The sequence below is a fragment of the Vulpes lagopus genome, chromosome 7 (genome assembly GCF_018345385.1).
Source record: "Vulpes lagopus strain Blue_001 chromosome 7, ASM1834538v1, whole genome shotgun sequence".
Lineage (NCBI taxonomy): Eukaryota > Metazoa > Chordata > Mammalia > Carnivora > Canidae > Vulpes > Vulpes lagopus.
Window position 1 is genome coordinate 81,608,336 of NC_054830.1, and position 14,385 is coordinate 81,622,720.

The window sequence follows — 14,385 nt, forward strand, 5'->3', positions numbered from 1 at the left end:
GTTGACTCCCAGACCTAACCAGGACAGCCAGCTATTGGACCATTATGTAAGTGGAAGCTCTGCAGAGTTCTGGCTTAGTATTTGCTCCCTTGGGTGACCATGGAAAGGGGCCCGGGCTCTGGGTTCCAGCTCTGAGCTGGTCCCTCAGCCTACTTGCTGCTAACTCATCCCGGTAGTGCTGCCGCCGTCCTTCGTCCGAGTCTTTGGGGATCAGGTTCCCGACCTGGCTGAAGTGAACTGCCAGTTGGTTCACAACACCAATAAGCTTATATGTGCCTTCCTAAGAGGAGAGGGGACTGAGTCAGACCAGGTGTCCCAAAAGGGCCGGAGTTGAAATGTAGTCTGCCTTCATTCTGTAAGGCTTAATGTGGTCCATCTGTGTGTGTGTGTGTGTATATATATATATATATATATATATATATATATATATATATATACTCCAATCTTCAGTTAACCTGAAGTTTTTATTACATTCCAGCTTAAAGAAGAAGAGGCAAATGAAATAAAGTTTTTTTTTAAAGTTCTCATCAAAGACATATTTTAAAATATCTTTTCTTTCCAACTTTGAATAGTTCTGGATTTGTCTGTCACTGGCTCTTACATCCATGCCTTGGGATCCTCATATACCTGTCTCATCACAGATCTGAGAAAGGTCATACATGGTCATCAGATATCCCTGGCCTGACCTTCTCTGTACTGTATTTAGTGGATATGAGGACTGGATAGATTCTCAGAGACACTAAATATCCAATCCCCCTGTTCTATAGAAGAGGCCCCAGAAATCTAGAAAAGGTTTGAGTTTGGCACTTGTCCAGTTCATACAGCAAATGAGAAGCAGTGCTAGGTTTAAAATCCAGGCAACATTATTCATTCCTTTTCAACAAATAATTTTTAAGCAGACACAACACAACATGCCAAGTATTTTCTAGGTTCCAGGGATATAAAGCTTAGCAAAAATAGATACGATCCCTGTTTTCATAGGGCCTATTAGTCTGGTTCTTTTAATAGCTTCTTTATTGATAAACATCTTAGTTGTATCATTGCCCGAGACCAGGATTTCCTTCCTTCTTTCAAAACATTTCTTCTCAACCTTTTTCAAGTCACAAAGAAAATTATTATATTTTACACAAAGGGATAAATTCACTAGAGATGAAGCCAGCCCATGGGCTCTGGTTGTACCAAACCCACCTGCCCCAGGAGGACTAAAAGAATTACTATTTCTACACATAGGTTGGGATGCTCTGCCTTAAAAAGTCATCACAAAGCCCTTTTCTCGGTAACTCAGATGGATGGGAGGATAAAACAGTGTAGCAGTTAAGAGCATGGTTTATGGTGGTGGGCAGAATGGATTCAATCCTGATTCTGTCCCTATTTCCTGGATGAACTTGGGCTTAGCCACTCTAAGCTTTAATATTTTCATCTGTAAAATGAGGATAATATCTAATTTTCAGGATAGTTAGAAGTATTGAAGATATTGAAAATAATTTATTAATACAGTGTCTGACACATAGTAAGTACTTATTAAGATTTCAAGGGAGATTAGTAAAGAAATTTCTTAAATCTCCAGAAAATTCCATGTAAAATTTCAAGGTTCCAGTCAAAGACCAAAGTTTAAAGGTGATCTCTAATAGCAGAGAGGCTTTTGTAATATAGCCATCACTGCCAAGCCAGGGAGTACCTAGAGGTCCCTACCCCAGAGGGGATGACTTACTTTGAAGCTGTACCTGACAATGTTCTGGGGTGCATGTGGGTTGTTGGCTGTCAGAATGCGGGTGAACTCCTCCTTTAGCTCCTAAGGGAGAAAAATACCAAGAGGGTTATACACAGAGGGCCCCTACTGCTTTTGAGACTTGAGAGGACCCCTCAGGCTATCAGCAGACATCTCACAGCCAGGTTCTATGCAGGCTCCTAATCTGTACTATGAAAGAACACATTTCTGAGGCTGGAGGAAATAGAAGGGGCAAGGGCAGGATGCTGCTAACTCACCGCATCAGTCAACTCTAGCTGGTCAGGGGGTCTAACAGTGGCTTTGGACTGGGCCCATTCATCTGTTCCTTCTCCCACTTCAGTCCCTGAATCTTCATCCTGGACAAAAACCTCATGTGAGGATTAGTAAGCATTTCTGCAGGAGGCCCTTTCACTCACAAATCCTCCCAGAAGCCAAGCTCTGTCCCTAATACATAGAATACAAAATGCACAATAGATCACTCATGGAAGAGTCCAAAGGAACTGCTCAGGCCAGAGTTCTCTTTGCCTGGAAGACCTTAGCCACCTTAGCCCTTGAGGTCAGGGGTTAGCTGGAACATTGTGGTGGGCCTTTGGAGCCAGTAGTGAGACCGGAAGAACTCTCCCTTCCCTACTCTCTCCCATATGGTCTGGAACCTAATGATCAGGACCAGCTGCCAAAGGCAGGGCTTTATGCAAAATGAAAGGACATCCAGCTATTCTTTTTTTTTTAAATTTTTATTTATTTATGATAGTCACACACACACAGAGAGAGAGGCAAAGACAGAGGCAGAGGGAGAAGCAGGCTCCATGCACCGGGAGCCCGACATGGGATTCAATCCCGGGTCTCCAGGATTGCGCCCTGGGCCAAAGGCAGGCGCCAAACTGCTGCGCCACCCAGGGATCCCATCCAGCTATTGTTTAAGCTACTTCAATTCTGATTCATATTTTATCTTCCAATTTGCCACCTTATGGTTACTCTTTCAGCAATACTCTTAGTGCCTGGTAACTTTGAGCTTCCCAGTCCCATCAGATTCTTGCTGCAAAAAAATCAGACTACGAGTTTTTACTTTTCCTGATAGCTAAAAACCTTGCCAAAGTGGCCCATGATATATTAAGAAAAACTCACCCTGGTTAGCAAAGATATACAAAATAAAAGAATGTCATTTTTCACTATAAAATTCCTGAAAAGTATGGGGCACCTGGGTTGGCTCAGTCAGTTGGGCAACCAACTCTTGGTTTCAGCTCAGGTCATGATCTCAGGGTGGTAAGATGGAGACCCACACCAGGTTCTGCACAGTGCAGTCTGTTTGGGATTCTCTCTCCCCCTCTGCCCCTCCCCCTGCTCGCATTCTCTCATTCTCTTTCTCTCAAATAAATCAATTCCTTCCTTCCTTCCTTCCTTCCTTCCTTCCTTCCTTCCTTCCTTCCTTCCTTCCAAGATTTTATTTATTTATTATATAGAGAGAGATTGAGAGAGAGCGCACAAGTAGGCAGAGAGGCAGGCAGAGGGAGAGGGAGAAGCAGGCTCCTCACTGAGCAGAGAGCCTGATAAGGGCTTGATCTCAGGACCCTGGGATCATGACCTGAGCTGAAGGTAGATGCTTAACTGACCGAGCCACCCAGGGGCCCCAATAAAATCTTTTCCTAAAAAAACCATTGAAAACTAAAACAACAAAAACCCAAAACAAAGAGATCCCTCAACCAAATGAAACTAATCATCAATGTTGGTGTGGTTATGGGGAAATTGATGCCCATAAATTAACACAACCTGTCTTTCTTTCTTCCTTCCTTTCTTTCTTTCTTCTTTCTTTCTTTCTTCTTTCTTTCCTTTCTTTTTTTCTTTCTTTCTTTTCTTTCTTTCTCTCTTTCTTTCTTTTTCTTTCTTTTCTTTCTCTTCTTTCATTTCCTTCCTTCCTTCCTTCCTTCCTTCCTTCCTTCCTTCCTTCCTTCCTTCCCTCCCTCTCTCTTTTTTCATCCATAAATAGTTTTATTGGGACACAATCACACTCATTCATTTATGTATTGTCTTTTGCTGCTTTGGCCATACAAGCAGAGTTGAGTAGTTATACATGAGACCAAATGGCCTCCACAGCCTAAGATATTTACTCTCTGGCACTTCATAGATAAAATTTGCCCACCCCTGAGGTATATGATTAGTAGTCAGGCTGCTGGTGTTCAGTAGAATTAGATTGTCTTATCTTTGTGTTAATAGTTTTTTCTTCTGCAGTGGCAGACTACAGTTTCTGTATGTTATAGGGAGAGTTTTACAGTTAACCTCTCTTTGCTACTATGAAAAAGAAAAGATATTTTATTTATTCCTCAAAAACATGACTGTGGTTACCCTGTTGTTGTGCAGGGCCAGTATGACAATTTTGGTCATTTTTTAAAATTTCAAGTTTTTATTTAAATTCTAGTTAGTTAACCTATATGGTAATATTTGGTTTCAGGTGTAGAATTTACTGATTCATTATTTACATATAACACTCAGTGCTCTTCATAACAAGTGCCATCCTTAATCCCCAGCACCCATTCAGCCCATTCCCTGCCCACCTCCCTCCATCAACCCTCACTTTGTTCTCTATCATTAAAATTCTCTTATGGTGGGACGCCTGGATGGCTCAGTGGTTGAGCATCTGCCTTTGGCTCAGGGTGTGGTTCAGAGTCCCAGGATGGAGTCCCACATCGGGCTCCTTGAGGGGAACTTGCTTCTCCCTCTGCCTGTGTCTCTGCCTTTCTCTGTGCGTCCCTCATAAATAAATAAATAAATAAATAAATAAATAAATAAATAAACTAATAAATAAATAAATAAAATCTTTTTAAAAAAAGATTCTCTTATGGTTTGCTTTCCTCTCTCTTTCTCCTTTTTTTTTTCTCTCTCTCCTTATGTTCATTTGTTTTGTTTCTTAAACTCCACATGTGAGTAAAATCATATGGTATTTGTCTTTCTCTCACTGGCTTATTTCGCTTAGCATAATACCTTCTAGTTCTATCCATGTCATTGCAAATGGCAAAATTTCATTCTTTTTGTTGGCGGAGTAGTATTCCATTCATCTTCTTTATCTTCTTTATCCATTCATCATTTTTAAAAAATATTTCATTTATTTATTCATGAGAGAGAGAGAGAGAGAGAGGCAGAGAAACAGGCAGAGAGAGAAGCAGGTTCCATGCAGGAAGCCCAATGTGGGACTCGATCCTGGGTCTCCAGGATCATGCCCTGGGCTGAGGGTGGCGCTAAACCGTTAAGCCACCTGGGCTGCCCTCCATTCATCATTGATGGCCATTTGGGCTCTTTCCATAATTTGGCTGTTGCTGATAATGCTGCCTAAACATCGGGGTGCCTGTGCCCCATTGAATCAAAGTATAACCTTTCTAAAGAGCAATTTGGGAATATTTCTCAAAAGCCTAACAAGTGTTTATATTCTTTGACTGAAGTTTCTATATGTAGGACTTTTTTATTAAAGAAATAACCAAGGACACGCCCAGAGATTTAAACGTACAAATGTTTGCTGGAGAATTGATCATAATAGTGAAAAAGAGGAAACATGAAACATTAATGTCCAATAATAGGGCATGGTTGAACAAATTATGGTATGGCCTTAAGAACACATGGTAAAATATTATATAGTAATTTTAAATGACTCTATAAAAGTATGTTTATTGGCAATGAAAAGTATTCTAAATATATTATGTAAAAAGGAGATTATAAAATAACATACAGTTTGATTCCATTTCAAAATAAATACATATCATTTTTATATATGCACAGAAATATCTGAGAGGATATAACATCATGTGTTAACTAAGAGGTTTCCTGTGATGGTGGGTTTAAGGGTGATTTTAATGTTCTTTTTGCTCATTTGAATTTTCTAAAAAATATATAGCTAATATTTTCAATGGAAAACAATGCTGTTAGCTTCTTGCTGAGAGCCTGCAGTGGGCTCAGCACTTACTCTTTTTCTGGTTCCTCTGCCCACACTGATGCTCTGAAAGAAAGAACAGAAACAAGAGGTAAATCATAGGCAAATCTCTGTGGGACTATCAGAAACAGTATTATAGGGAAGTTTCTGCCCAGAGACCCCAAAGACATTGGACATTGAGCTTTCCCAAGTCTTAAAAACAGTCTTCTCAGTGGCAACATGTGTTTCTTACCCCAGCCAAGGAGGCCCTGTATCTGAAGCAACCCCATTCCAGCATCAGTGCAACTGACCCATGAAGAGCAACCAGGTAACTTAGCATTGGGCATTTCAACAAACATTTTTTTAAAGTATATGCTATTTTAAGTGCTCAGCTTTGCAGTATGCTTTCCACTAAGGGGATTTTTTTTTTTTCACTAAGGGGATTTTGAAGTCAGATTATATTCACAAACACTTGTTTGGGATGAATGTAAACTCTTTCTGAGCAGGTACTTTGTGTTGTCCACTGCTGTCTGAGAATATAGCATGTGTTCAAAATATTTATTGAATAAATGAAAGAATGCTGTCAAACGCATTAGTAATCATGATGCTGGGAAAAATGTTTTTCCTCTTTGGGCCTCGGTTTCCTTGTCAGTAAAATGTATAGGATTGGATGTGATGACCTTCCAGTTCTAACACACTAAAATTTTATGTTCCCAAGGGGATCCCTGGGTGGCTCAGAGGTTTAGCGCCTGCCTTTGGCCCAGGGTGTGATCTTGGAGTCCTGGGATCGAGTCCCTCATCAGGCTCCCTGCATGGAGCCTGCTTCTCCTTCTGCCTGTATCTGTTTCTCTCTCTGTGTGTGTCTCTCATGAATAAATAAAATAAAATAAAATAAAATAAAATAAAATAAAATAAAATTTTATATTCCCAAGAGCATCATGGTCTGTTCAGCTTCATAAACATTTGTTGAGCATCTATTTATCTGTTAGGGACATACCCAAGCAGTAGGACAAAAATGAAGACAGATAAGGTCTCTGTTCCAGTTTGCTCAGGGTCCATGGAGGATAGTGTAGGCAGTGCTCATCCTTTGCTCTCTCATTCACTCACTCACTTACTCACTCAGAGTATGTTCCTTTGAAAGCCTGCTCTGTGCCAGCAACAGAGATATATGTGCCCAGAGTGCTGGAGGGGTGCACAGAGACACCTACCCAGCACAAGAAAGGCTCCCAGAGGTGGCTATTTCCTAGCTGGATATCAAAGAAAAAAAATATATTGTCCAACTAGAGAAAATATTTTTCAGAAGAAGAAAACAGCATGCACAAAGGCAAAAGAAGAACAGTGACAGAGCTAGTGAAATGTTCCACCAAACAAACAAAAACCCTGCAGTATATATACAGAACAATAGATGTTTCAGATGATCAAGCAAAAGGGAGATCAGTGGAGGCTAGAAATGTGAAGGAAAGGCACCTGTAGGAAGCAAGTCTAAAGTGTTGGAGGAGGGGCCAGTGCAGTGTGGTGGCTGCATAGCACATTGGACAGAGACCTCTGCTCCCTGCTCTCACAGGCCATCTGTGTGATCTTGCAGAAGTGTCTTGGGCCTCAGTCTTCCAAATACAAAGCGACAGAGTTAGACTAGATGGGGTCTTATAGCTCTTACAGTTCTTACATGGTAGTCTATGGGAGAGGCTTTGATGGTGGAGGGGAAGAAAGGGATTCTAGGGAAAGGAAGAGCATGTCTCAGCTTGGGCTGGGATTGTTGCTGGTAGAGCAGGCAGCAGGATTCAGATTTCTGCCAGGTTGCCAGGGTTTCCAGTGATGGAACCCTTCTCTGAGGCTAAGGTGCATGAGCCAAAAAGCTGCTTTTTTTTTTTGAAGCACCTCTGATCCCTAAGGTAACAAGATGGAAGCGCTACAACATCCAACAGCTTTCTGGCCCACAGCAGAACACTGAAGGGCCAATCCCAATCCAAACTGCCAGCCTTAAATAGAAAACGAGATCCAGTTACCACTGCCCTCCATAAATATGTCTGTAAAACATTTATCTGGCAATAAAAGAACTGACAAGGCAATTTGAGTAGAATTGTTTTTGGCAGTTGGAAATATTTCAATTAACACACTATAAAAGCCACACTATAATAAATGCAAAACAGGCCAATGAAATCAGCTGCAGCCCTGACTTCCCAACCATGGCAAAGGAGATTGAATGTCAGGCTGCCACTCTGGGCCCTTGGTCTTCCAAAAGGAGAGGCCTGAGACAGACAAGCCTGAATTCCTGGAAAGCTTTTGATGGCTCCTCCCAGAAGCCATCAAACCACAGAAGAACAAAGCCCAAACTCCCTCCCCTGGCCCTCAGAACTCTATCATTTGGCCCCACATCTCCATTCCAGCCTGTTCTCCAACCCTTCATGTGCTAGCACTTTGAGATGCAGCTACTCACAGTTCCTGAGCATGGCCTGTGCTTTCTCACCTCTGCACCTTTGCTTTTTTTTTTTAATTATTTATTTTATTTTCTTTTAAGATTTTATTTATTTATTTATTTATTTATTTATTTATTTATTTATTCATAGAGACAGAGAGAGAGAGAGAGAGAGAGAGAGACAGGCAGAGGGAGAAGCAGGCTCCATGAAGGGAGCCCGACGTGGGACTCTATCCAAGGTCTCCAGGATCACACCCCGGCTGCAGGCGGCACCAAACCGCTGCGTCATCTGGGCTGCCCTTAATTACTTATTTTAAAGCAATCTCTATACCCAACATGTGGCTTGAACTCATGACCCTGAGAATAAGAGTTGCGTGTTTTTCTGACTGAGCCAGTGGTGCTCCTGCACCTTTGCTTTTTACATACAGTTCCTCCTGCCAGAAACACCATCTTCCCTTTTCCCCTTTCTGCTCCCACTATCTCTAACAAAACACTACTTAACTAACCTCTACTCGTCCTTTATCTTACCCTGACATATTATCATTTTTCTCCTACTTCCCTCTATTCTTCTATTCCTCACTTTGAGCAAGGCTCTGCCCCACCTTCCATCACCACCATAAGTACTGGCTGTTAAGAGATGCAAGATGAAATGTATCTTCAAATAGACACTCTGTTATTTCTGGGTTTTGGTTTGCAAAAGGGAATTGTATTATGAAAAGAAACATAATACCGCAGTATGCGTTGGAGGCAGCCTGGAGATTCCAGCAAAGGAGGTCCACTATTCTTATACTATTGATCAAAGATCTACTTTTGGATAGGTCATTCTACTTTGCCAAGGGAGGATGTATATTAGAGGAGTGATGCAGGAAGAGAGAGGAACCCTCCCCATCCCCCACAGGCCACCATGGCAGTCAAATTAATCCTGATGATCAGTGGGATAACAGATGTCCTATTCTGAACTCCTCCATAGTAGAGCATTTTCTATTCTCATTATTACAGATTTTAGTGTGAGCATCCTGAGAGAAGGAACTGGTAAAAACTCAGCTTCCAAGTGGTTACTTCTCATTTCTTTTTCAGGATGAGGGCTGGGCTCCCTTGCTCTTTCTTGAAACTTTTCCACCTTCAATTCCACGTCACTTCTCTAGTAGTTCCTTATCAATATCCTTGACCAGGAATATATGCTTCAACTCCTTAGTCTTCTTCTTTTTTTTTTTAAGGAAAGAGAGCAGAGGGAGGGGTAGATGGAGAGTAGGGAGAGTATTTCAAGCAGACTCCCTGCTGAGCATGGGAGCCCGACTTGAGGCTCCATCTCATGACCCTGCGATCATGATCTGAGCTGAAACCAAGAGTCAGATGCTCAATCAACTGAACCACCCAACACCCACCCCCCAAGTCTTCTTATTCTACACAGTCCCCTTGGTGTTTCTAATCCCTACTCATAGCTTCATCTTGCACCTTATGATAGGGTTCAAATTATTTCTTTTTAAAAAAAATTTAATTCTTTATTTTTATTTTCTTTAAGCCATCTCTATGCCTAATGTGGGGCTTAAACTCCAGACCTCAAGATCAAGAGTTGCATGCTTAAAAAAAAAAAAAAAATTGCATGCTCTACTGACTGAGGCAGCCAGGTGCCCTAAAGTTAAAATCTATTTCTATTGCTTAGACTTCCCAGGACCTCATGTTCAAATTGGTAACAGAGTACTCAAACTGAGTATATTTAAAAGCCAACCATAATATGTTCTTTTCCCACCCCAATGATTATATTCTTTTTCTACATCAAATTTCCATTTCTTCTGGTATTTCCTATGTCACTTAAGTGCATCCCCATCCACTCAGTCACCCAGGTTGGAAACTGGAAACCATCAAAATGCCTGCCTTTCCCTCCCTCCCTCCCATTAGCATCATATTTCAAAGTCTAACAATTCTATCTCCTTGATATCTTTCATACCTATCCTCTCCATTTACACCTCCCTTACTATCTCTTGCCTAATTACATTTGATTTACCTAACTCCAGTTTCTCTCCATTCTAATAATTATATCATTATCATCATTCTCAGCTACTGACCACTTACACTGGGCTAGTCATTTACTAAGCAATTTATATGCCTTATCTCATTTAACCTTGAGAACCACCCTATCAGGTAAGAATTATCATTATTCTATTTTACAGATGATGACATTGAGGCTTAAAGAGATCAAGCAACTGACCTAAAGGTGACCAGGAGTTGAACCCAAACTAGTCACTATCTATAAGTGATCTTCCTGTAACACAAATCTGATCATATCACTTTCCTGATTTAAAGCCTTCAAGGGTTCCTCATCAGCCATGAGATAAATCTCAAATTCTCTAACACAGCATCCATATCATCCCCTACCCTTTTCCTCCCACAGCTATGGGTGGGTGCTTTGAAAATGAAAATTCTGGCCAAGGTAACAGATGATTATTATTGTCACCTACTGGGCATTTACCTGAACTTAGATCTGTTTTGGTACATAGCATCTGAAAAGTGTAAGCAACCCATTTGTCTCTGAGCATACTTTAGAGGTAAGGAGATAAAAAAAAATTCTTAAACTAAAAAAAAAAATTCTTAAACTGTTCCCTATCATGAAGATATAATATTAAACAAGTATGTGATAAGATGTACTCACGGAGCCCAGATGTGGGCTCTGAAGTTGAAGATACCTTGGTTTGGGTCCCCACTCTGCCACCTGCTAGTTCTATGGCTCTAGGCAAGTTACTTGTCTTCTCTGAACCTCGGTATCTTTATCTTTAAACTAGGAATAATGACACCTTCTCAATCATAGGCTTGTTATGAGGATTAAATGAGTCAATGAACATAAAGTGCATAGTGTGGTGTTTAGCCAGATTTATGCTGAAGTAATGTAGTCGGCAGCATTATATTCCCATTTACAGACCCTGCTCTGCCCTCAGCCACACAGAATTTCTGTGGCCCTTGCTTACTAGGAAGCCCCCACCCTAGGGACTAGAGGCTACAGCAGCTCACATTTCCGCCAAAGAGTTCAATGCTGAAACATGTTTGTTCCTGGAAAGAGGGGCTCTTCGAAGCATGCAAACCCACAGATGCAGCAGCATCCTTCCTGGAGCCCAGGAGACTTCGTTTACCATTTCAGTTGTCTTGGTCCTTATTTTAAAACTCACTAACAGGTTTCCATTAAGCTAAATTGAAACTAAATACCTCACCAGCTTGCAGTTTCCGTTTTTAAAAGGGTAAAAGCTCTTAGTCCCAAAGGAACAGTAATTCACCAACACATCTTTCTCTGGCTACAGGGACTGCATTTCAAATCTCTGAGCCTAGTGCAGTGTCTAAAGCACACAGAAGGTACTAAATAAGTGTACTTGAAAGAAATCTCAAAATTTTGAAAAACTGGAGATAAAGGGTAATAGATATTATCAAACACTATTGTGGGAGTGCCAACTGATGCAAACTTTTTATAGGATTATTTGGCAACATCTGACAAAATTTAAAATGCAGATACCCCTCAACTCCACTTTCTTGAATTTTTCCTATAGCAGTATTCATACACATGCATAAAATGTACAAAACTGCTCACTGAAGCGTTATTTATAATATTTTTGCAAATGGAAAACATTGATAGGGGCCTAGTTAAATAACTTATGGTATAGCCATTCAATAAGACACTGCATATTTTTAAAAGAATGAGATAAACATTTATGTACTGTTATGGAAAGCTCTCCAAGGTACATTGTTAAATAAAAAAGCAAGCTACAGAAATAGATGACCCATCTGCTTACTTTAAGAATATGTATGTATGTGTATTTTCATATACATACAAAATTTCTAGAAGAATATATAGAATCTGTTGATAGCAGTTTGGTTTAGGAATGTGACTAGGGAATCGTGGGGAAGGGGACCAATACTGTCCACTATATACTCGTTCTCATGGTTTTAATATTTTTAATGTGAATGTGCATTATTTTATAATTTAATATGCTAAGAAATTTAAAAGTCAACAAAGCACAATTATAGAGGTTTTTCTTCCCTATTAATGCAGTATTAGTTAGTACAGTGTTCTGAATACAGAAAAAGAGGATATGAGACCAGGCTGGTGCCTATCTGGAAGGCCAGGAGGGCAGAAGCCAACTCTAAGGACCCTTGCCAGATAAGGCTACAGCAAGCAAAGAGGGTAGGATTTAAATGCAGAAGTTTTATTTATTTATTTATTTCTAAAAAGATTTTATTTATTCATGAGAGAGAGAGAGACAGGCAGACACAGACAGAAGGACAAGCAGGCAGAGGGACAAGCAGGCTCCATGCAGGGAGTTCCACATGGGACTCTATCTCCATCCCGGGTCTCCAGGATCACACCCTGGGCTGAAGGCGGCGCTCTGGGCTGAAGGCGGCACTAAACAGCTGAGCCACCTGGGCTGCCCTAAAAGCAGAAGTTTTAGGGTAAGCTTTGGATGGGTCCCCTACTTGGCCACAAACTATACGTGAAATCTTGAGCAAAGTATTTAGTCTCTAATCCTCATTTTCTCATCTACAAGGTAGAGAAAAATATTAATGCTTGTCTCAGAATTGCTCTGAGGATGAAATAAAACAATGCCTGAAGAGCACCTAACTTAGAGCCCAGCACTCAGTAAGCCAAGTAACACTGGCAATGTAGACTTTGTGGTTGTCATCATTTTATTAATCTATCATGGTCTGCTAAGCATGGCCACTGAGTCTCATTCTAGGGGAATTTATTGTAAAATCGAAAAGTGTGTTGTCCATACCTGAAATCCAGGTAGGCACCAACCTGGTCTCATATCTCCTTTTTCTGCATTCAGAGAGAAAGACAAACTATAAGAGACTTTTAATTATGGGAAACAAACTGAGGGTTGCTAAAGGGAAGGGTTGTGGGAGAATGGGGAAACTGGGTGATGGATATTAAGGAGGGCACATGATGTAATGAGCACTGGGTGTTATAGAAGACTGATGAATCACTTACCTCTACCTCTGAAACCAATAATACATTATATATTAGTTAATTGAATTTAAATTTAAAAATAACACTTCTGTTGTTATTTATGCCTTTTTTTTTTTTTTTTTTTAAATTTTTTTTTTTAATTTTTATTTATTTATGATAGTCACAGAGAGAGAGAGAGAGAGGCAGAGATACAGGCAGAGGGAGAAGCAGGCTCCATGCACCGGGAGCCTGACATGGGATTCGATCCCAGGTCTCCAGGATCGCGCCCTGGGCCAAAGGCAGGCGCCAAACCGCTGCGCCACCCAGGGATCCCAAAGCATTCTTTTTTTTTTTTAAATTTCTTTTTATTATTTATTTATGATAGTGAGAGAGAGACAGAGAGAGAGGCAGAGACACAGGCAGAGGGAGAAGCAGGCTCCATGCACCAGGAGCCCGACGCGGGATTCGATCCCGGGTCTCCAGGATCGCGCCCTGGGCCAAAGGCAGGCGCCAAACCGCTGCGCCACCCAGGGATCCCCTTTTTTTTTTTTTAAATTTCTTTTTATTATTTATTTATGCCTTTGTATTTGATACAGTTCATCAGTTAAACCAGTTGGGACTGGAGTTTCTTTGTAGGAAGGTTTTAAGTTTTGAACTCAATTTTTAAAAATAGGTATGGAGTTTTCATATTTCTATTTATTCTTGTGTTAATTAAGGTAAACTGTATTTTTCAAGAAATTTGTCTATTCAAGGAATCCCTGGGTGGCTCAGCGGTTAAGTGCCTGCTTTCCGTCCAAGGCATGATCCTGGAGCCTCGGGATCAAGTCCCACGTCAGGCTCCCTGCATGGAGCCTGCTTCTCTCTCACTCTCTCTCTCTCTCTCTTTCTCTCTCTCTCTGTATCTCTCATGAATAAATAAATAAAATCTTAAAAGAAAGAAAGAAAGAAAGAAAGAAAGAAAGAAAGAAAGAAAGAAAGAAAGAAAGAAAGAAAGAAAGAAAGAAAGAAAGAAAGAAAGAAAGAAAGAAAGAAAGAAAGAAAGAAAGAAAGAAAGAAATTTGTCTATTCGGGGCACCTGGGTGGCTCAGTTAAGCTTCCAACTTTTGATTTCGGTTCAGGTCATGATCTCAGGGTCATGAGATCAAACCCAAATTTGGCTCCAAGTTCAGCACAAGTTTGCTTGAGATTCTCTCCTTTTCCCTCCTCCTGTTCTCTCTCTCTCTCTCAAATAAATAAAATCTTAAACTTTTTGTTCATTCTATCTAAATTGTTGAATTTATTGCCATAAAGTTATAGTAATATTTCCTTATTATCCTTTTAAAAGAAAAGATTTTATTTATTTATTCATGAGAGACATACAGAGAGAGGCAGAAACACAGGCAGAAGGAGAAGCAGGCTCTATGGAGGGAGCCCGA

At 40.6% G+C, this 14,385-nt stretch overlaps 1 protein-coding gene across 1 annotated transcript in view; it reads right to left on the reverse strand.

Annotated features, from left to right (window-relative positions):
- Positions 1-14,385, reverse strand: part of DNAI1 (dynein axonemal intermediate chain 1) — a 61,224-nt gene that overhangs the window by 33,910 nt on the left and 12,929 nt on the right. Inside the window, exons 2-5 of the mRNA XM_041764538.1 lie at positions 5,679-5,711; positions 1,987-2,085; positions 1,712-1,792; positions 154-280 (exon numbers count right to left, since the gene is read on the reverse strand). Of these exons, the coding sequence (XP_041620472.1) occupies positions 154-280; positions 1,712-1,792; positions 1,987-2,085; positions 5,679-5,711 (340 nt within the window). The remainder of the gene's footprint in view (positions 1-153; positions 281-1,711; positions 1,793-1,986; positions 2,086-5,678; positions 5,712-14,385) is intronic.